Genomic DNA, 23,945 nt, shown 5'->3' with positions numbered 1-23,945 from the left:
TTACCAGAAGTGTGTTTATTTCCACATATGCTTATGCAATTTTTCTTGCTACAATTTCATCTAAAACTATGCCAGAATCTTCCTGCAAGACAATTAGTAGGTAGCGGATACTCTTCAGATATGAAATTCCTTTGATCATTATGTAACAGTACAATATTTTATGCACTTCTATGAAATGTTTGTGGCATTTAATCGCAGTAAAGCTTAACCTTGTGACTCCATATACCCTGGGCAGAGAACTACACACTAAATCACAAAAATACTTTCTGATAAGGCAAATAATGACAAATAGCCTTTCACTTTAAAAGAGTGTTATATGCAGGCTCAAGAAGAGTTTAAACCAGTTTGTGGGTGAAAAGTATAGGGTCAAAGGTTGGACTGAACCTGGTCACCAATGAATTAGGCAATAGGACAGCCTCACTTGACTTTCATTGTCTCTAGCTGTAGGGTAACAACTTGAAGGAAATCTGTGGTTTAAATGCCTTTGCATAAGTTTAAGTTGTTGTAGAAAATAAATTAAGAGCTCATTACTTTAAAGAGAATTGATTAAATGGTATTTTTCATATAAGAATCTCATTAGTGCATTTTATATACGATTTAACACCAGGGTAAACATTTTGCAGTGCTATGCTTCAAGGAAACAAACTTGGGTACTGAAGATGTAGCTCACTAGAAGAGCACATGCCTAGCATGTGCAAGGCCTCAACAATACACACACACGTATGTATGTATATTTATGTATATGTGGTACTATCTGTGAGTGCCAACTTATGGCACATTCTATGAAGGTGTTTTGATGACAAATTTAACCCTTTTCTGATAGATTCTGGGGTGGTGAAAGTTAGTAAAAAACCAACAAGCACCATCTGTAACATATTACTGCTTTGCAAACGTTAGTCAAATATGATAATAAAGAAAATAATATTACTTTTATTGCAAACATTTAAGATGTGTTATTTTGTATCTCTTAAATGGAATACACTTATGTTCTGCATCCATTAGTCTGCCTGTATATAATTAAGTTAATAAGTTTTTCAACATAACATGGCATACATAAAATATAAATATTTTGGGATAGTTCTCAAATTTAAAAAATGTGATAACATCTGTACTATATCAGCTTAATCTTACCTCAGCTGGTTGTGCAGAGTCAAGAGAGCTCTACTGTGGTCCAAGTAATGCCATGGCAAAGAGGAGAGCTGGCAAGCCAGATGTAAAAAGCCCAGTTCTGGATTATAAGAAAATTTTATATCTGAAAATCTAATCCATTAGAACTCAATATTAATTTACGTGTTTGTTTATGTTCTTAAAGAGGTGCCAATTATTGTGGACATTGGAAATAATTTTACTATTTAAAAGTTATCTGAAATGACTAAAACTTTCTTATAATTTATTCATGAGCATAAGAACACAAATCCATGAAACCAAATGCTATTTCGCAGTCTAGACTTTACAAGAATTTCTCCAGATAGGCTCTGGTAAGATAGGCTCTTATTCTCGTCCTATCCCTGCTGTAATCAGGCTGTTCTCTGGGATGTGAAGAACAGTAAACTAGAACTTGTTTGGTTCCAAAGCTGATACTACATTAAACAGAGCACCAAAACTCTTTATAGATGCTGTCTTTGAGGTGAACACTTATTCCCAACCTGCATCAGGTGACAATTCCTTCAGACATGTAGGGAAGAGTGATAAAGATGCTGAGTGTCTCCCAAGGTCGTCTGGGAAGCTTACTTTGTGGTCTATTCTTCTGAGTCTCTGAAGCATCCAACATTATTGGTATACCAGTAAAACGAGTAGCAATGTGACCAATACAACAGTTAAATATTCCATATAGATCCCCCAATTAAACTCCCTTCCAATCTCCAAGCTCAGCTACAAGTCTTCCCCAAAGTGGAGCTATCCTATCCTTCCTGTCACTTAGTTTCAAAGAGCAGGAAGCCTGCGAAGGTAGAGAAACGCTGGTGGTCCCCATGGAGGGCACCGTTGCCCATTCTCAGCCAGACTTCATCCCCTTTGGCCAGTTTGAGCACTGCGTGGTTGCTGGATGTGTCTGACTTCCCCTTTGTTTCATAGCTGGAAAGAAAGAGAGAGACACACTATTTAGTCTTCACCATGCAAACCCAGCTCTTGAGCCCATTCTGTCTCTACCTTCTCCTACGCTTTAGGTAGAATCACGTGTTAAATTCTCTAAGTGGCATGCAAAGGGGAATAGCATAAATCACTTCTAGACCTGTCCAGTAGGATTACTATATAGAACAGAGTTCCTTATCCCTATCAGACTAGAAACTTATACCCAGCACTATCTTACCAATCCTACCTGTACTGTTAGGTGAGGGAAAAAGAACAGCTCTACTATCTTTGAAGCTTTACATATAATCTGTTTTTACAATGGTTTATTTTCTTCTTGCCAATCTGGAATTTGGTATTGAAAGAAGGTACTTTCAACCACCAAAATGAAAATGCACTTGCTAACAGCCAGGCGGAGGCAATGTGGAAATAAATTCTGTGAACTGAAAAGATAAAGGCTGGTGTGTGGTGGTTTGAATGAGAATGGCCCCTATAGGTTCATGTATCTGAATACCTAGTCCCCAGTTGGTGGACTGTCTAGGAAGGATTAGGGGGTGTGGCCTCATTGGAAGAGGTGTGTCATTGGGGAACTGACTTTGAGGTTTCTAAAGCCCATGACAAGCCCAGTCAGTCTTATATTCTCATATTCATATATATTCTTTGTCTCTCTCTCTCTTTCTCTCTGCTCGCTCTCTCTCTCTCTCTCTCTCTCTCTCTCTCTCTCTCTCTCTCTGTTCCGCCAAAGTGTGGATCAGGATGTTAGCTCTCAGGTACTGCTCCAGTGCCCCTGCCTACTGCCGTTCTCACCACCATGATCTTCAAGAACTCAGCCTCTGAAACTGTAAACAAGCCCCCAGCTAAATGCTTTATCTTATAAGTTGCCTTGGTCCTGGTGTCTGTTAATAGCAGTAGAACAATAACTGAGACACAATATTATGCTTGGGAGATATTTGAAAAAGGCAGGATAATATAGACCTGATATACACTTACGACCTAAGATAATGGATTCAAAAGAGGTAAATATTCTTTGTAGATTTATGATGTTTCTTTAAAAAGATGAGTTTGGAGAAGAACAGACATGCTTGACAGCTAAATAGAGTCTAGACAATCAGGAATACAACAAGGTTGGAAAACGAACAAACAAATAAAAGAAGGTGCTTTTATACCTGAAGAGCCAGGATAGAGCTGATGGGTTCCCATTAGGAATTTACACTCAGAGTCACATACCACTTATCTCATAGATAGAATATGTTGCCTTTCTAACCAAATCTACTGTTTTAAAATGTCTCTTGGCAATAATGGTTGCATTTAGAAAAGGGCAAAACAATGCAGGGCCACAAGAGTAACAGGCTAACTGTCTAGAAGGTGTATTGGCTATCATTCACTAGCACGTAACTGACTGTGAGCAAACAGAGCACAGACCTGATTATGTTCTATGGAAATCATTGCTGAAGACCCAGCCTTGGTTAGAAAGACTTGGGATATTTGGTTTAGTTCTCAGATTTCCACTGGCAGGAAGTGAAACATGAAAAAGCTCTAAGACAGAACAACTTACCCTTTAGATGTGACCGTGGATAAAAGTAGACAAAGAAGACCCTTCAAAGGATAGAATAAGAAGTCAAAGAGAAAATCAGCTGAGGACTGTCTTAAGGAAAGGATTGTTCATCTCTGAGTTCTGCGTTTGAGTTAGGTTAAGCTATCTCCCACGAGGGCCAAGCAGAGAAATGTGTCCTGCGGAAGGAGGAAGAGCTGGGTGGATGATTGGGAATGAGGAGCCTGAAGAGGGTTGGCTTTTACCAGAATTCATTGTCTCCTTGTTATGGATTTGATAGAAAATGTCCAGCACCAGCTCATGTGTTTGAACACTTGGTCCCCAGCCAGTAGAATGCTTTTGAAGGTTGTGGAACCCTTGGAAGGTGGAGGCTGGCTGGAGAAAGTAGGTTGTAACAATGCTTTCTTGAGTGGGTATGTGACAAAAACAAAACAAAACAAAACAAAAAACCTTGGTGTTCTACAGTCTGGCATCAGTAAGAGAGGGGAAGGATGAGTTAGCAGGTAACAGCGCTGTTAGCCATTCAGCACACACGGTCTGAGACATATCAGAACCCTGAGCTGTCCTTGTTCCTTGTCCACTGAGGTGTGAGGGCCTGCCACATCAGGCTCCTGCAGAACTCTCCAATGCTGTCCTTGCTGTGATGAGCTGAGTCCTCTCAATAAACCCTCCCTTAAGTTGCTTCTTTAGGTGATGATCACAGAGATGAGAAAAGCAGTGAATGCCCTCCTACACGGGAGCTGTACTAGTTCATGCTACCCTCAGGTTGGTTAGGTAGAGCTGGGATCAGGGGGATTAAATTCTCTAAATAGAATGACAAACAAAAGTGTTCACTGTCTGTTCTTTCCTCCTTCTGACTCTGGAAAGGACCTTGATCAGTGAGAATTTAGGAGTCAGTTTTATAGATGTCTAAGCTGCTTCATCAGCCAACATCCCTGAAAATAAAAACAAAAGCAAAACAGGAGGAACAGCACCCACCCGCACTGCTTTACAATGGTCTCTTCTACCCTACCTGCCAGCCTATGTTCCCCATCCTGGACCCCTGCCCTGGTTGCTTAAGGTCCTGATATGACAGTGTGTGCTGGATGGCTAACAGCTCTGTTACCTGTTTTTAACTCCTCCTTTCCCTTTATTACAGATGCCAGACTCTAGAAGAACACAGAAATCACAACAAGTGAGAAAAAAATATAGGGGAAAAACCTAAGAGACCAAAAGTGTTTCACTTAATTGCAGGATGGGAGTTGGAGGGTGCTGGCTTTCTGCATGTCCTAGCAGCAGAGCATGATATGGTGCTTTCTAAAGCATTATCCCCCAAGGAACTCCAGGGCCAAGGTGATAAGTATTAAAGTAATGCACAGCATTAGACATAAGGATCTATTCTGCCTTCCTCAATCAGCAGTGAAGGCTGTGAAGACTTCTAATAGTGCCCAGCTTCAGGCAAAGCGGGAGTAGGGAAGCAGAAGAAACCAAAGGGAAGTGAGGAGTTAAAGAAAGGATCTGAGTGGTGATTGTGAAGAGTGCTGCTGGCCATTTGCCCGAGGTCCCTTTACTTAATAAGTTCATTACAGCTCTTCCCAAACAGGAACGATAACCTGACCAAATAGGCGAGAACAATCCTGCTATAGTAGGCTCTTCCTGTGATTGAAGACTGCACGTACCTGTACATGCTGAATACGGTATTGCCGTTGTGCATAAGGTACACGTACACTTCCTCTACGTCCTCATGCTTCATCATGCTGAAGGTGAAGAAATACACACCTGGAAAGGACAAGGATTTACCCATTCACTCATCCGGAGAAGATGAGTCAAGCGGTTGCACACACGGCTTTGTTTTATCTGTGTATTGTGTAGTTTCATGGTCTGTTCATATGAATATACTTTCGTTTGCTCCCTTAAGAAGTGCTTAGTTTTTTTTGGGCGGGGGCGGATTTTGAGACAGGGTATATCTGTGTAACAGTCTTGGTTGTCCTGGAATCCACTTTGTAGACCAGGCTGGCCTTTCTAACTCACTGAGATCCACCTGCTTCTGCCTCCCAAGTGCAGGGATTATAGGAATGTGCCAACACCATCTTGTACTTTGACTATTTTTAACTCAATGTGCTTCCTGTTTATACTTAGTAAGATTACAAAATAATTAATAAAATTAGTCAAATATGAACTTAAAATGTACAACTACATTCCCCAAATGTAGCAAAGGCTACATATTAGAACATAAGTAAATGTTTCATAGTTTTAAAGAAACGGTTTGGGTCATTTCTCACATGGCCTATTGTAAATCAGTAACTCTTCCACAACATACTAATTTCCATCTTACAATTTTTGAACTACATCTTCTTTTCTTTTACAAGTTATATAAAAGAAAAGTCCAAAAATATCTATAGGAAAAAACTAAAGCAATGGACCAGTCATATTTCTTTTCGAACACCTACTTCTTTTCTATGAAGATATCAGCTATAAGGATCCCTCTGATGTTGAGCCGACTAACAGAGGAAAATGATGCTTTGTTAAATGTTAGGGATGTATATTTGATGACAATCTGTGATGCCCATTCAGATACCAAAAGATTGGTTCAGAGAGGGAAAGTAAAGACAGAAGAAAATTAAAGTTCTTCAAGAAACAGTTTGTATGTATCTAGTGTTTTACACATTATAGAATTTCATTTTATACACACATAACAATTATCAATGCCTGCAGAAAATAAATTTATAATCAAAATGACAGGGAAGTACCTTAGCCTTTCTTTAAAAATATACTGTAAATAAAAATAGGTGCAGAAACACTTTAGAAAGAGCAGGTTATGAAACCAGATGGTAAATAATGGAACTCTTAGGATTAGAATTGCAGAAGTGAGCCTGTACCGTATGCACACGGGGCTCTCTCTACAAGAACGTGGGATGACACACTTGTGCTCTGGTTCTCAGGTCTTTGAGCTGTAACTGCAAATATCAGCGTTCTCTGGCTTATCAACTTTAAAGGTGGGGAAGATGATCATTAGTTTGAAACCACTCAGGAGGTTAAAAGATGAGCAGTAAGTAGACGGATTTAAATTATTATTTAAATCAGAATGATGTCCAACCAAGGGAGCACAAAAATTTAATTATGGAGTCATTGAACTCAATGAGACCATTGATCCAAGATAGCTAGACTCTTATCTGTGGCACACGTCATGATTTGCAAAAAATTTTTACATGAAACTTAAAGCCCTCGGAGCAAAAGGATCACAAAACTGACATGGAGTGAAGTCTGATGGAAAGACTGTCTCTGGAGTTGCATGAGTTAGGCCATTTCTTACTTAAACAGGGTGAAATAGAGCACACATTAAAAGCATATGTGTAAATTTAACACGGCCAGCACATTCTTAGAATATTTTTTCCCTGTATATACCATGGAGGGGAACAAGGAAAGAAAACTGAAAAGCAGAAATTGAAAAACTGTCAGATTTATGCAAAACTAGGACACTGGTGGAAATCAATACGCTTCAAGTATGTAAAGGTGCCGCCCAAAGCAGCAGGAAGCTGGACAGGGCTTCTAGGAGCAGCAGAAAATAGATCTCAGCCCTGCCAGGAAAAAAGATATTCTCCCTAATGGAGAAAGGCCACTCTCGAGTGTTGAAAGACAGTCCTGGGATCAGGCCTAAGAGGGCAGTTGGTTAGGAAAAAACAGACTGCAAAAGTGTTTCTTTAGTAGCGGTTATCGGGATTTGCCAGCAATGACAAGATTCCTGGAAATCAGGGAGTTTCAACGCTGGTTCCGAAGTCTTTCTCAGGAAGTGTGGGGAGGAACTGTGGCCACAGGGGATGAAAACACGGAGGAGCTCTGCTTAAGAATCTCTCAGAGGCCTGCTCTTTCTGCTGGGCAATAGAAGAGCAGCGGATTGGGAAAGGTGGGGGTGGAGGACTGGAAGGAGTGGAGGGAGGGAAACTGCAGGTGGGATGTATTGTAAGAGAGAAGAATAAATACAAAGAAAAAAATTAGTTCCCTGGCAACAAGGAGAGGCATTGAAATGCCACATGTTCAAGGTTGCCTGGGTCCTTTGCCAGCAATCTTTAACAAACAGCTGGTCAAGGTGAGCCAGTCAGTCATCAGCTGCCCTTTAAAAGCAGAAAAAACAGCAAAAATTATACAATGGATGATTAGTCCCAAAGGACACACTGTCATATACCCGATGGATGATATTGCCGAATATGTACACCACTGGTTGTAAATATACCAATAAAGCAAACAGCGTTGTTCTAAAACAGAATTCAAGAAAATAGCCAGACAAGAAGGAACTGAAAGCTGAGATACTGGGAAAACCTGGTTGTATTAATTATTTTTCCAATAGTTGTGACCAAATGCCTGACAAGAAGCAATTCAATGGAAGAATGTTTTTAATAAATGTTTAAGAAATGTTTTTAATATCCTCAACTGTGATCACAAGTGCAAGACTGACTCTTCTGGAATCAAGGGATTCTCTTAACTATGGGTCTCTGAACAGGTCAAAACCATATTGTATACTTCCATCATAGTGATGCAGAGTAAATATTCCCATTCTAAAAGGAAGGAATGAGAGCAAAACCAAAACCTATGAGGGCAAGCACCAACCGTACAGCTCCCAGTCTGGGATCTGGGGTCTGTGGCAGAATTATCTGGCTTTGAAGGGCTTTGTCTGGCCTACCCTTCCAAGTTAGCTACCTGTAGCACATATAGCTTCTCTCTCAGGGCAGACTCACTCTATGACTGCAGATTGCCTGCCTGGAAAATCCCAACTTTTGTTCAAAGTTGAGCATCTCCAACATTCTAGGGTCCCCACTGCACCGTGACTTCTTCACCTTCATAACTTCATGAGACAGCCTCTCAAGTCCTCTTTGTAGGGGCTCTGACCCTGCACCCATCGGATGGCCCCAGAGGCTCTCTGAACCCTTGGTACCAGACTGCAAAAGACTCCACAACCCCACGCATCTTACATCATTAATGTCTCCAAAATCAATATCATGAGACTGATGCTGCCAACTTCTAATGCCAGCTCAAAATGTAGCCTGGCCCACCTTGCAACACAGCTGCAAAAGCCTCTATGTGCTTTTTCCACCCTGGAAAAAAACTTCTCTGGGTGGCCATATTAGATCAAGAACCCCTTTAACTCCTTTGTGCACTCTGCATTCCTGTGAGCACTCTGGCTTCCAGGTTGCTATCAGAAGCTTCCACTAAGATCGGCTCACAGCATCCCAGGGCTTTTCTAGTCTGAGGTTCCAAACGCTTCCACATGCCTCCTGCAAACCAACTCCAAGTCTTTGAGAGCCACATGGTCAGGCTGATGACAGCGATGGTTCCACTGTCCCATACCAGTTTTCTGTATCACTTTCCTCATTGCTCTGGCCTAGTGTTTGTAAAGAAGCAAATTAAAGGAGGTGGGTTCACTCTTTGTCTTGCAGCTTAGGAAAGGGCACTGTCCATCACTGCTGGGGAAGCTTGGCATCAGCAGCGTGAGGTGGAGATCCTGTTACCACTGAAGTCAGGAAGCACACATCACAGGTAAGTGAAACCAAGTCCCCAGTGACCCTCTTCCTTCATCAAAAGATGGTGGAACCCATCTTCTAAAGGTCCCACCACCTTCCTAAACAGGGTCACCAGTGGGGTCCAAGTGTTCACACAGACAAGCCGATGGTGGACAGTCCATAGTCAAACCACAGCGCTATTGAATTCCGAATAAATTCCAAAATCAGTGGCAGTGTTGTGCCCGGTGGATGTCTTCATTTTGGCAATCAGATTTTAGTTCTAGTAAATGCAGACTTCAGAGGAAACACACTAGAGTGAGCACAAAACTTTGGCAATATTTTTGTAACTCTTCTGTAAGTCTAGATTACTTTAAAGTTAAAAAAAATAAAACAATAGAGCTTTGTGTTTAGTTTTTAGTTGGCCAACTGTCCAGACATTTTGAAGATTTTGCTGATGGCATTATAGATAGATGAGTGTTTCCCTATCCTAGTAAGAGGAAGAGATGGCTACAACTCTTACAGCCAGCAACCTTGCAGAGCTGGTCAAACTCATAAAGACAGTTTGGTGTGGGAAGTCCTTCTATCTATGCGTTGCTATTATTGGTTAATAAAGAAGCTGCTTTCGGCCAATGGCTTAACAGAGTAAAGCCAGACTGAAAGAGCTATACAGAGAGAGTAGGCAGAGTCAGGGAGAAGCCATGTAGCCTCCAGAGGAAAAAAACACAAGCCACAAGCTGGAAACATTGCTGGTAGGTCATGACCTTGTGGTGATGCACAGACTAATACTAGATTGGCCAAGCAGTGTTTTAATTAATACAGTTTTGTGTAATTATCCCAGGTCTGAGCAGCCAGAAATGAGTGAATAGCTTCAACCTACAAGAGTTTGTCTTTGCTTCCATGATTCCTTTCCTGGTACTTTAGCCTACAGATATATCTGTATGTGTTCAATTATAAATTGGCATAGGAAAACTACTGACAGCAGACTTATTTTAATAACAAAATGTGGAAACAACCCAAAGGGCCAATAACAAGGAAATCAGTAGGTACATTTTCATATGTTGTTTATAAAAAAAGTCATTACATGGAAATATTTTTAAACATTATGCCAAATCTTTTTTAAAAACACAAACTGTATTCAAAATATAGAATATGCTAACTTTTATATAAGCTTAAATATGTTTTCTTAAACAAACTTCAAAAATTGTATTATCTATTCAATTTTCAGTATTAAAAAGAGAACAGGTATTCCTTGGGGGCAATGACGAAGGAACACAGTTATCACACAGTGAAACTGTGAGAATTATGTTCTGGGGACTTTGAACATCAGAGGTGTCTGTACCACCTCAGGGACATCAGACCATTCTCAGTTCTTCCCTCCCTCCCTCCCTTCCTTCTCTGCTCTCAGCAATCCTCCTTCCCACCTCCCCGTCCAGCTTTCCTCTCTCCCTGGCTTCTCTGTTCTCAGCAATCTGCCTTCCCGTCCATCTTCCCTTCCTCTCTCTCTCTGTCTTTCATCCATTTCCTTTTCCTTCCCATGTGTCTTCTTCCTCCTTCCTTCTTTTCCTTTCAACCTTTCCTTTCCCTTCCATCTTCCAATCATTTCTTCTTTGTCTCCCTCCTCCCTCCTTCCTTCTCTTAATGGCTTCATTCATGGATGTGTAAATCTCACCTGATACAGGAGCCCCAAATCTACCAGTCATAACATCAAAGAAGTTTCCGATGTTGGTCTCAACACTGCTGAAGATAATGCCACTGTTCTGATTGCTGAAGTGAGTTGCCAGAGAAGCCATGAATGCAATCTAAGGAGAAAGCTGGTGGTCAGTGCAAATTTGTCTTAAAGAAAAACATCCTCACACAGATAATTTTTTGCAGTGTTATTTGTAATGGAAATCTTGAATATAATAAGTACCAAACAATAGACAAAGAAGTAAATAAATGATAATAAGTTATGTATTTTATTCCATATACGTATAGTCTACATTAACAATTCTGAACGTATTTCAAAAACTACTAGTCATTAAAAGATACTTTTTAAAATATTAAGATTGTGTTATCAAGTAAAACTGGAAAATTTGAATTAAGTTCTCAGGCTGTAGGATTAGATGCATATTTGTATATTAAATGATTAGAGAAACTTACAGTTGAGCAATTTCTTACTTTTGTTAGCCCTAGGGAAATGTCTTTTAATGCATTAATTAAAAAGGCAACACAAGATTATTGTGATTTAATATCAGAATTCATTAAGTGTTCTATTTAAGTGGAGTTGTTCTGTAGTCAAAGTGAGAAAAATATCTTCAAAAATATCCATAAGTGGATAGCAAGATGGTTGAGCAGGTAAAGGTACTTACTGTTGGGCCCAGTGACCTGAGTTTGATCCCCAGGACCTACACTGTGGGCAAAGAGAACCAACTCCCCAAAAGTTGTCCTGTCCTGTTTATTTTACAATGAAAGGGTGTTGGTATGAATTACCTTTAACAGGCAAAAGAGAGGTTTGCAGTTGTCCAAAACATAGCAAAAGTGGTTAAAGAAAATCAGAAATCTATTTGACTATTGGAAAAGCAAATTTTCTGAGCATAATTCTGCATAAAATAAATATCAAACAAATTGAGGCCAGAAAATTCAAGAGAACCAGAGAATCGGTTACTGTGAGCAACCCCACCTGTAACGTAAGACTAATCCCCTATGTTTAGGAAACCTTGAAAGCCTCAGCTTAATTCATGGAAGCTGAGTAGTAACAGTTACTCTGAGAAACCTGTTCCACGATCCAACCACGAGATCCTGTGGATTGGGGAATAATCTATCTATTTGGGTCTTGTCTTAGGCTTTCTACTGCTATGAAGAGACACCATGACCATGGGAAGGAACTCTTATAAAGGAAAATATTTGATTAGGGTGGCTTACAGTTTCAGAGGTTCAGTCCGTTATCATCATGGCAGGGAGCATGGCCATGTGCAGACAGACGAGGTGCGGCTACTTCTTGATCAGAAGGCAACAGGAAGTGGACTGTTGCACAGGGCTTGGCTTTGGCATATATGAGTCCACCCCACAGTGACGTACTTCCTCCCACAAGGCCATACCTACTTCCACAAAGCCACACGTTCTAATAGTGCCACACCCTGAGCTTATGGGTACTAGTTACATTCAAACTCCCTCAGGGCTGAAGATACAGGACTGAGTCTCAGCTTAAATCTGAACCTCAAATATCCATGTCCCTTAAGTTGAGAATGAGGCACCATTATTGCTTTTATGGGTACTGCCATTGTTACTGCTAGTAGTGTTCTAAACTAGAATTTGAATAATTAAGAGCATTAGAACAACTGTCTCTATCAAGAAATTATTTCACTTGATAACACTGTTGGAGGAGATTTGAAAGTCAATGACAATCCCTTAAAAATAAGAAGTAAGAATAATAAATTCTTTAGCATGTAATGAATATTAATTCCCTTTCTTCATAAGTTTTTTAATTTTTAATTTTCACATTTTAAAATTAAAATATGAATTTAAAACTTCCCACTTCCCTTTAAAATTCATGGAGTCTTTTCTATTGTTTTGTTATTTTTGTCTGTTTGTTTGCTTTTTGAGACAAGGTTTCTCTATGTAACAGTTCTAGCTGTCCTAGAACTCAGCTTTGTAATGAGTTGGCTTTGAACTCACAGACATCAGCCTGATTCTTTTTTCTAAGTGCTGGGATTAGAGATGTACACCACCAAGTCCAGCCTGTGGCCTCATTGTAAAAAATTAGTATTGTTATACATATAAATGCACAAAACATAGATATAACCTGCTGAGTCCATTTAGTGTTGCATATACATGCATATATGTGTGCACAAATAAATATAAACACGCACACATTTTCAGGACTGAACACTTGGTATTGGGTAACCAATTAGGGGACTCATCCCTGAAGAAAACTAAACCACCCTCTCTTAGTGCTTAATTGCCTGTATCTCTTTGTTTAGAAGTGGGGCCTAAGAGATTCCTTTCATCCATGTTAGCATGTCTGTTGGTGTTGTCATTGTTCAGAGAGCCATGTGGTTGACGTTTCATGAATGTATGATTCCTATTATTGCTAGGAGACACAATCTCACAGCTGATTTCCTGTTTCTCCAGCTCTGACGATGTTGTTCTGCCTCCTCTGCTGTGATGTTCCCTGAGGCTTAAGTGTGGGGTTGGGTTGTAGATGAATCTACTATGGTTGGCTACCTCACAATCTCTCTGCATTTTGAGCAGTTGTTTCCACTAAGTTAAGTCTTCCATGGATTTGTGAAAGCGTCATCCCAAATGAGCGTATTTGTAACATTTGGGAAAATGATAAACAGATGGCATTTAGTGGTTGCTTAGGTGTCCCCATCACGCTACCTGCCCCATGAAAAGACCATCTATACATTCTTTTTTGCTAGTTTCCATACATCTCTGGACCGTCATAGAAATTACCTTAGCCTAGCTAGGTGGCCTCCCTCCCCACTCGTTAATTTATATCGACATATGAATCCCATCATGCTGAAAGTATTAAACAGTATTAAGAAGTTACCGCCAAGTCCCTCAAAAGTCAGTTCTGCTAACACACAGGACATCTTATTTTACACTTGAAAAGCAGGAGCCCAAGAGAACGATGTAGTGTACCCAAGAGTAAACAGCATGACTTCTGCTCAAATAAACAGCAGTTTCCTCTGATCTTGCAAACAAGAACGGCTTTGTATACCCGTTCTCAGAAAGTCTCTCTTGTTCCAGAATTTTCTCCCAAATACTTAATTCTAACCACAAATTGTTCTTTGAGGAAGACAAATTAGCCAGACACAACCTGAACAACAACAACAACAAAAATCCATTTTTAAATATTAACAAAAGCTAACCTAGATTTAATCATTTTTCTGGGTGACCTAACTTCAATATTTACAAATTTTAGATGTTGCAAGAAGAATTATAAAGATGAGTTCAAAGAGAAATAAAGAGTGCTTCCAACTATAAAGGGGTTATGGCCATATAAATGAATTTTAAGGCTTCATGTTGAGATGAACATAGTCTGATCTACCAAATTGAATAACTCAAAAAGTAAAGTGTCCCTAGTGAAAAAAAGACTTTGATGTGAAAAGTTTAAATAAGATTGAACTATAAAATCTAATTTAACAGAAAGAATGTTAATATACAAAGATGAAATTTAACTACATAATGTGACAAATTAGCAAATAAAATATAAGTAGATGCTTAGCCATTCCATTTGTATGTTTAAATGTTTTAGTGCAACTTGGTTATAACCCTCTTATTTAACCCATTGTCTCATCTGGAAAATAGGATGTGAGTTCATATTTATGACTCTTTGGTCCTATGTGGGAGCTGGATCTCACACTGATAAATATCCTTTCTCAAAATCGTGTTTGAGAACAGTCCTGCCATGTAGGTGAGCAAACTGAAACTGAGATTTTCTCAGGATAAGTGACGGTTTGTTTACTGGAGCCATTTGGTCCCTGGCCCCGAATGTGCATGCAGCGTCGCGAGTCACCTGGGGATGTGCAGAGGGTGGTTTACCTGCAGTTCTGGTGGCACTCCTGGGTAGCCCTTCTCTCCTTTGGGGCCATGCTGCCCCCGCTCCCCTCGAGGCCCCAGGTCTCCTTTGTCTCCCTTCTCGCCTTTAGCCCCTTCATGGCCAGTGGCTCCATTGTTTCCATTGTTTCCATGGTTTCCTTTAAAAGTCAGAGATCATATAAGAAAACTGATTCATTCTGACCACCGTGTGCTTTTAGACAAACACAATTCCTTCCTTCAGAACTAGTCAAACACAGTTGTAAAAGGAGACCATTAAAGAACCCTGACCACAGCCCTTTAAAGGGCATCAGACCAGTGCTCTTGTACTGGGCTCTGGGATATGATTAGAGACCAAGACCCCAAAGCATGCTTTTCTACAGGCAAGGATTGGATGGAAAACTGTGTAAAGACCATCACATTGTTATTGGAAACAGTGAAGATTAACAAGCACAATACCCACCAGTGCCAGAATGGCTCAATTTTAGTAATGGTGCATTTTATTACATTATATTTTATAAAAATATTTTAAATGATCAATGTTACAATAAACATAAGTGATATTTTTAATTAAGGTTGTAACAAGTAGGGATGGCATGGTACTATTTCAGTTTGAATCATTATATATTTATATATTATATCCGTGGATAAAAAACTAATTCTAGTTATTATCCATAATTATTTATAGTTTTTCATTAATAGATGAAGCATGAGTGATTTTTGTGTTGTTCTATATGTTTTTCCATCTCCTTCAAGTCTTCTACAAGAGCAGTTTTATAATTGGGAGGAAAAACTCATATAATAGCATAATAATTTTTCAAATCAAGAGTCAGGTAGTAAATTCAAAGGTTCACTCTGCTGCTCAGACCAGTTCTGCACCAATTTCTTATTTTAATATTTGCTAACCTTCAGTCTCTTTTGCATTATACTTTGTGTGTTATCTTTGACAGGGCAGCAAATCAGGCTTGTACTGCTCTCCGACCAGTGAACTTTGTTGGATCAAAGTGTTCTGTCTCAAAGGTGTTTCTCATGGGAAACATTTAACCCTGTCTCCTGAGAGGAGGTCAGAGAGCCTAAAGACCCTGTCAACTGCGAGGAGATCAAAGAGCCTAAAGATCCTTTGCGTCACATCACTGACCCTGTGAATGAATGACTTTGGTGGACAATGACATGGGCTTAAGTATAGGAAGTATACGGGGGTGAGGGCAGGTAGTTGTTAGGTTTTTTTTTTTATTTCATTATAAGTTTGGTTTCACATGAGAGGCACAAGGAGTTAATCCAGTTTTGATAAGTATAAACATCAGTGAGGGAAAGCCAGGGAACACAAGTAGATTTCTTGTAGAAGGAACTCCTCCGGGGTGGGACAAGTAGAAAGGTCAGACCTTTGGCCGCTCTGTTCACTGTAGTAACTCTCTAACAGAGTGACCCTGAGCTTAAGCGGTCAGAACAGTACAACACAAGTTAACCACCGATCTAGAGCAATGACTCTCAACTTGTGGGCCGTGACCCCTCTGTGGGTTGAACAGCCCTTTCACAGGGGTCGCCCAAGACACCAAATATTTGCTTATGATTCATAACAGTAGCAAAATGAGTTATGAAGTAGCAATGAAAATAGTTTGATGGTTGGGCTCTTTGCAGCATGAACTGTATTAAAGGGTCACAGTAGTAAGTGGCTGAGAACCACTGTTCTAAGGGGTCTGATGAAGTGCCCAAAATATATTATGAGTTTAAGTGAGGCATGGAAATCAACTAGAAACAACAAGGATTTGAATTATTTTTTTTAAAAAAGCCTAAACCTAAGATGACACAGAAAGTCATACCCCTCAGTGAATGGCAGAGCAAAATCCAGCAAGCTTTCCTTTGCTGCGGGAGCTCCTTCCACTCCTTCAGCCAATAGCCTTTAGGATACCAGCCCACTTGGGTGTGGTCTCTTTGGCCCAGCGCCCTCTCTCTCTCTCTCTCTCTCTCTCTCTCTCTCTCTCTCTCTCTCTCTCTCTCTCTCTTCTGGCTCCACTTCCAGCACTAGACTCTGTTCCTGGTCACATGGAGGGCTATTGTCTAGGATAGTGATCTGTAAGTGTTTCCCCTTAAATAAATAACCCTTTTATTAATCATAATTCCAAACTGGTGTGAGATTGTTTTGTGACTTACATCTACATTCCTTTCTACCTTTTCTACTGTCCTCCATTTAATAAGTTTTCAAAAAAGTATGGCGTGTTGTGTCAAGTATACTATGGCAGAAATATTCACCTCTGGGGTTTAGATAAATGCCTCCCCAAAGCCCATGTGTTTGAGACTTGTTCCCCAGTGTGGTGCTGTTGGAAAGTGGTGTAGACCCCGAGGGGTGTGGTCTAGTTGGAGGTTAGAGGTCACTGAGGACATGTGGCTTGAAGGAGGTGGTAGGGGTATGCTCCCTCACTTTCTGCTCCCTCACTCATGAGGTGAGTGACTTTGCTCCCCCACAGCCCCTTCCCCCTTATTACAGGCCCCAAAGTAGTCTTAGCCAGCCATGGGAGAAGCCTCCAGAATCATGAACAAAATAAGCTTCTTCTCTATGTAAGTTGTTTATCTCAGGAATTGGCAACAGTAACTGGAGGTGACTATTACCTAGGTGCTAAGGTGAATCTCAGTACTAAGGTGAGTCTCCGTTCTCAGTAAGTGACTCTGTCCACGGGCTGGTGATGAACCTTCTCTCTTTTGAGTCTCAGCTTGCACGGCTGAAGCCTCTTGGATTCTCGAAGTAGTATGGAGAATAAACACCATAGGGTAGTGTTCCACTTGAACTGACAAATGAACCCAGCTCCTTGTCAGTTCTTTATCTTTGCCATTCCCATGCATACCCAGTATGTCAACCCGAAGGGTTTGCATTTGCTCCTGGCTTCTGTTCCTGACACTGTTATGAAATTGCTGTGCAAACTGTGGGTCCTTACCTGGAATGCCAGGAGGGCCTGGAGGCCCTGGGGGGCCTTGGTAACCACGGAATCCATAATCTCCATGACAACACTTGCTGCAGTCTGGGGGCAGTCCTCCGGTTTGTGGAGACTTGAAAAAATGGGAAAAGAAACTTCGAGTAAAGATATTTGCAAGCACTTAAGAGTTTTTTAACTTCCTCTGGCCTTCACCATTAGATAAGTTTCACTTTGCTCAACTCACGGTCACATCAGAAAAGATGGTGTTGGACACGGGGAATATCTGTGACCTGGGGGCTAGGGAGTGGGTAAGGCGAGTGGATGATTAGAGGTTAAAGCAACAGGGATTCCACGGGGATATGCCTTGGGGTTGGTGTGAGGGCAGCGCTGTGCAGAGATCAGGACTGGTCTTGGACAAGCCCATGACAGCAAAAGCAGAATCTTGTTCCGAAGAGGAAGAGGACATGGAAACCCCTTCTCCCTCAATACCCAGAAGTCTCAGGTACAATTAGACTATGGTAAGCCTCAAAGCAAGCTAGTGATAACTACCAAGGTAGCTCCTAAACACCACACTCCTGATGCTGGCTTAGAAGTCTTGGGACATCTGCAACTTCACCTTTCCAAACCTCTAAAGCACACAAATTGCTGAGGAACATATTCCTTAGTCTGTACATTTGTTTATTTATTTTTGAATTGAAGAGTAGATATATAGTTATCTATACAACAGCTGTTCTGAGATGCACATGTGTGTCTTTGCTGAGTAACCAGTTAGTATATGCATTACCTCGCTTGCTTTCCTCTGATGAGTCCATTCAAACTCTTCTTCTTGGCAGTTCTCAGGAGTTCAATACACTGCTGCTAACTGATTCTTATTATGTACACCTCGGGCAACTCTAAGTTTATTATAAGTATTTAACATTTTATACATTCCTCTTTTAAATTTAAAGTGATTATCTTACTATGTGAACGTTATTTAATAAGTACAAGTGGACACTATGCATGCTCATCTGTGACTCCCATATAAGAAGAATATAAAAATATAGGAATAAAATGTTTATTTATACAAAGATAAAATTCTAAAGTGTACTCTTGCAGTGAAGGAACCAAAGAGCTAGTGGACTGACTGGCGGTAGAGTGAAAAATCTGGATTCTTGTCTGCGCTGGCAACTTGCCTTTTAATTGTGTCATGCAAAATACTCGTGGAAACTTTCCTAGATACCAGTTACAATTCAACAGTTTTGAAAACAGCACATTGTTGCTAAGGGATTCATTGTGAAAAGAAAAGGATCCGAAATGGAGTGGACAGAACAGAGGACGAAGATGGGGCACGAGGCAGGGAAAGAAGAGGGGGGAGGAATTTACCGTTCCGGTTTTCTCTGCCACTAAACATCTTCCAAGGAGAAAACTGGATGAAGAAGGCCTCGCATCACCACACAGCTACACCTTCCTTTGATTGGTTGGTCCTAGAGACTTGGTCACTGTCCTCCCTTTCCCTGAAGTTTCCTATCAACCATTAAGGGAGTAACCTGCCCTGGACCAAGTCTCTGTTGCCACAGCTCAGAACCCAATGTTGAGGAATCAAGAGCTAAATGCTGGAGATAACTCTTAGTCTTAAGTCTGCCAAGCCTAACCGCAGACAAGTATAAATTCATATTGGCGAAGGAAAAAAAAAATCAGCTAATGCACTTGGTTAGAGATGAAGACACTTGGAAATCAAACTCCACAGGCAACCCCACCTACCACACATCTGAGAAGCATGTTCATCGTCTCCTGGGATGCTTTGCTAATGTGAAATGCAGCTTCTAAACCCCAGGACCCAGAGTTTGGCCAATGATGGGTTTCATGGGTTTCATGGATAGAGGGGGAGGCTCTGTAAGAACAGAATGGAAACTCTGAGATGCTTAGGACTGTTCGAACAATCACTGCACTGGGACCAGGGTCCCTGCTCAGTTCTGCGTGGCCTTTGAAAGTCACCATTCCCAGACACCAATCTGAGTTGGCCCTGAATTTTCTTTCTAGTGCTAAGATGCAAGCAAGGATACTATTATGTTTAACTTTTGATAATAATTTTGAAAGGTCTTTAATATTTTTTATTCTTTTTAACAATTTTATTACATGTATTTCTTTCTTATATGCATAGGACATATGATGTAACACACATGTGGCAGTCAGAAGACAAACATGTGGATCCTGGGGAATCAAATTTAGGTCATCAGGCTTGACAACAAGCGCCTCTGCCTGCAGAGTCAGCTCACGCACGAGATAGTCCTGATACTCCCATTTGTAAATGTCTAGTATCTGAATACAGGGAGGTGGTGTTTCTTAGTATCCCAGCTAACAAGGATGAGTGGTGTGCATGTAAGCTGTCTGGAGTAACACCAGGAGCACAGAGCTGCCACCAGTGCAGCAGGCAGTCTCCTGGTTCTCCTAGTTGGATGCCTTCCAGGAACCCTCCTACGATGTCCCATTGTGTGTTCTTTCATCTGGCCTTGTCTTTCAAGGTCTAGTTCAGAGAAACAATGATAGTGCAGCGGGGAGGGAGGGAGAAAAGAGGGAGAGAGAGAGAGAGAGAGAGAATATGTTGTACATGTTGTACATATTTGTTAGCGTAGGTGTGTGCCCATGAGTGTGCATGGTGGGGACCAGAGATGAGTGCCAGTATTCTTCCTCCACCATCATTTTACAAGACACAATTACTGAACCTGAAGCTTGTAGGTGAGCTAGGCAGGCTGGCCAGTGAACTTCAGGGATCGGCCAGTCTCAGCAGACCCCCTCCCACCCCAGCATTGGGTTGCAGATGTGCAGGCACTCCTGTCTCTTTAGATGGCTGCTGGAAATCTGTCTGTAGATCCAGTGCTTGCATAGCAGGCTGGCCGAGCCATCTCCCAGCCCTCTCGTGGGGCTTTTGCTGGACTCCAAAGTTGGACAGGATGTGACCTGGACATTTTAGTCTCACTAAGGAGGAGTTTGTATATGGGAAGTCACCTATCCACAGCCTCATAAGTTTGTCATCCCCCTTTCCAAATCAGAGAGTTATACACTGGGAGCGTGCAGCCGAGCAGCAGAGGGTGTCGTCGGTAAGACAAGCTCCACCCATTTCACAGAACTGAGTGCTACTCTCAATGACTGTAGAAAAAGAATCCACAATTCTTTTCTTGGAGAAACAAGATGGTAAGGAGGGAAGGGAAGTGAGGCTTTGGCAAAGAAAGTGCCCGAAAAAGAGAAGGGAGATAGAATTCTTTCAGCTCCAATCCACCACGGACTCAATAGCCAGCTTCCTTTCTGGTACACAAAGTTTATTACCTCTCTGCTCTGCTATCACAGGCTGAACTTTCAGGAGCAAAGCTTAGTTAGTCTAAAGTTAGTCTAACCAACTTCATTAGTCAAGATTCCTCCTCTGCTATCTGGACACGCAGGTCATCTGCAGTCTCCTCGATCAGCACAGGGCCGAGCCACACCCAGCTGCTCATGGGCTCCATGGTCCTCAGTGTGGCACAGGTCTCTCTCTAGTATTCTTTATTCCTCTGCTATGAACAGCCATCTTTTGGTCTCTTCTCTTTACTATTTTTTAAGGCCCAGTGACCAACACTATTCATTTTTCCCAAATTTTCTTTGTGCATTGGCCTTCTTTACCACACAGAATTTAAAACCAAACATAGTTGATAAATTAGAGAATTTATCTGATTGAATGAGTAATGAAACCCATTGCTTTATATCTAATATTAAAACTTAATAAAAACTCAAAAGAAATAAAAAGATTGAAAATGAGTGAGTGAATGCATGAATGAATGAACGAACAAATAAATACTGACAAAATTTTGTTCCTAATAGAGCACTTCAGAGTGGTTGGTAATGGAGGCTTGGGTGTGTTTATGGTCTCAGTTTCCATCCTATAGCATGGAAGAAGTCAAAGCTGGAAAATGCTTGGGGAGGAATTGGTGGGGAAAGGAGAACAGCATAAAGAAGAGGATGGGGAAGTAGGGAGAGAGGGAAGAGTGTCACATGATCCTAAATTCGGTATCCACTTGTAGAGAAATGGTACAGAAAACTTCCGGGATGTTACTGGCTCTGAATCTTCTGGGCAACTCCACAGGGTCTTTATCTGAGGATGCTTCAGGAGTCCAGGGCTAGAGAACTAGAATGTGGAGTGAAGCAAAACTATAGTTGGTGTTGGTTACCAGGAAATAACCGAGACAACATATAGCACCCCATTGGACGCGTAGGATAGACGCTGTCCGTTGAGATGGAAAGCCAGATCGGGGGCTGGGCGCACATTAAATGAGGATGAGAAAGTTAGATGAAGACCACTGAAGCAAACGTCTTTAAATAGAAGTCTCTAAAAGAGTCATTTTGTTCACACACACACACACACACACACACACACACACAACCCCACAGGGCGACTAAGAAACAGCCCCGTGTGGTCCAGTCACATGTCTCAGGCTTATTCCAGTTCTGCTGCTGAGTCTGTGTGGGATCCTAGTCTGACCACAGAATCGGATAATCAACCGAGTCTGGGCTGGGGGCTTAGATTGCAGCCATGTAAAAAGAAGTTCCAGGGTCTCTACAAAGCATCTGGTCCATGGTTCCTGTGCTCATATGTCCTGCTTCAAAGATCGTGTAGTCCCAGTGCCCTTCTCTGCACTCCATCTAACTTTAGCATTTTGTGTGTTAGATTCAAAGTACAAATAAGTTTCTTCCTGTTTTTGCTGTTTTTGATTAAATTGAAGTTTGCAATTTACTACATCAGAAACCTTTACTCATTCCTATGTTACCTAAAAGACTTAAAGAAATGTCCTCAGATGCTGGGTTTTTGTCCCAAGAAATCAATCAAGTTCTGTCATTAGGAGACTGAGTAATTCAATACCTGTAATTTAAACATGTAATCCTTTTTGTTGTTTGTTTCTTTTTCTTTTAATGAGTTAATCTGTTTTTTTTTTATGTTTAAATGAGAAGGCTTAGCAACCTAGACTGCTACAAAACAAATAAACAAAACTAGAGGGGAAACATTACAGAAAATCCCCAAATCAAAGTAAAGCAATCTTAACTGGCTTTTGGCAGAGGCAAAGGGCAGCTTCTCCCTGCTGGGGAGGATTTAAAAGAATCCAATGCTTTTAGGATCAGCAAAATAATTATCTACAGCAATGCATCTATCCACATGGGTCCAGCCCTTCTTTCCGCATCAACAGAGCAATAAAAATAACAATAATAATAAGATCCCAACACAAAAAGAAGCTGACTCCTCCTGCTCCCTGTTCTCACCCAGCACATCATGCCGGAGACTAGGAGTTCCCGTTGGATCCCAGAACACCCCAGAGACACCCACAAGCAGCTCAGCAAACTGCTCGCAAGCGCTGACCCTAAGAATCATAGTTAAAACAGCAGCAGCAATAGTCATTTACGTCTGCAAAGAAATCCTTAGAAGAGAATTCAGAGTACCTGGCCCCAGAATGGGTTGATCTGGGCTAGGTCCTCTACCTCAGGGTGCGGAAGCTCATCTGGTCTGAAGGGTTTTAGGTCTGTAGAAGTGTTATTATCCACAGTCCCAGTTTTAGGATGGCTCCGCTCTCTCACTTTCTCCCTCCGGGAGCCGCTACGGCCAGTCTGCTGGTGGCTCTGCACTATCCTGGCCACCGCTTTATTAGCTCTTCCGCTCACCTCCATGTATTCATCTTGACACAGGCAAAATGGGAGGGAAAGCAAAGCCAGCAGGTGCCAGCAGACGATCTGCCTCCTGAGCATGGCTCACAACAGAGCCACGGAGTCTTCCTGGGCAGCTGATGGGGGCTGGAGGTGCCGTGGTCGCCTCAGGCAAATGCCAGGTCTGGAGATGAGAGCTGCAGCCGGCTGGGTGGTTTTATACTTTCGGTGTGTACTAAATAAGGCTGCAGTCATGCCAGAGTGACGGCGGCCCTCCCCCCCTAGACAGAACAGCCCCCATCCATCACATTCCTGCACCACAGGCAGGACAGTGTGTGCGCGCGGCGTCCAGTTGGTGGGGTTCATAAATGTCACACCTTGGCATGTTGCTTTGTGTAAGAGTGAAGAAAATGTACACAACCAGCTGGAAACAGAGACCGTGTATCCAGTGGTTTGCTTTCGTGATTAGACATGGAAAGGCTGCGCATTTGTGGTCTAAAACAACTTTTGGAAAAACCTCCCCCTGAGCTTGCCAGGGAATCCAGCTCAACTGTATCAGTTCCTGCAATTACAGCAGGAACTGGTTCAGGTCAACGGAGAGAGGTCTCGCTCTGAGCGGTACAGTTTGCTCGTTCCCACTTTGGGCCACTGCAAACCGTGCATCCTCCCTTCCAGACACCAGCAGTAGCCAGCAGTCTGTGGACTAGGAAAGACTGATCTGAGTCTGGGGCAAAGGCTGAGTTTGGCCGAGATGTTTCCCCTATGCTAAACACTATTTTCTTC

General features: G+C 41.6%; 1 protein-coding gene across 2 annotated transcripts; it reads right to left on the bottom strand.

Annotated features, from left to right (window-relative positions):
- C1qtnf3 (C1q and TNF related 3) lies at nt 1-23,401 on the bottom strand. Of its 2 annotated transcripts, none has more exons than XM_048429539.3 (6): nt 22,962-23,401; nt 17,544-17,655; nt 14,620-14,774; nt 10,763-10,892; nt 5,278-5,377; nt 1-2,073 (listed from the first exon to the last, which is right to left on the bottom strand). In XM_048429539.3, the coding sequence occupies exons 1-6, from the start codon at nt 23,262-23,264 to the stop codon at nt 1,914-1,916; spliced, it is 960 nt and encodes a 319-aa protein (XP_048285496.3). In that variant the 5' UTR covers nt 23,265-23,401; the 3' UTR covers nt 1-1,913. The 2 variants fall into 2 exon arrangements, with proteins under 2 accessions (XP_048285496.3, XP_085532759.2); XM_085676633.2 differs by having other exon boundaries at nt 23,181-23,397.
- Nucleotides 23,402-23,945: the final 544 nt, after the last annotated feature.

Source organism: Myodes glareolus, chromosome 15 (genome assembly GCF_982192425.1).
Source record: "Myodes glareolus chromosome 15, mMyoGla1.1, whole genome shotgun sequence".
Lineage (NCBI taxonomy): Eukaryota > Metazoa > Chordata > Mammalia > Rodentia > Cricetidae > Myodes > Myodes glareolus.
Note: the sequence above shows the minus strand (reverse complement) of the source record. Positions and strands in the feature narration are given on the sequence as shown.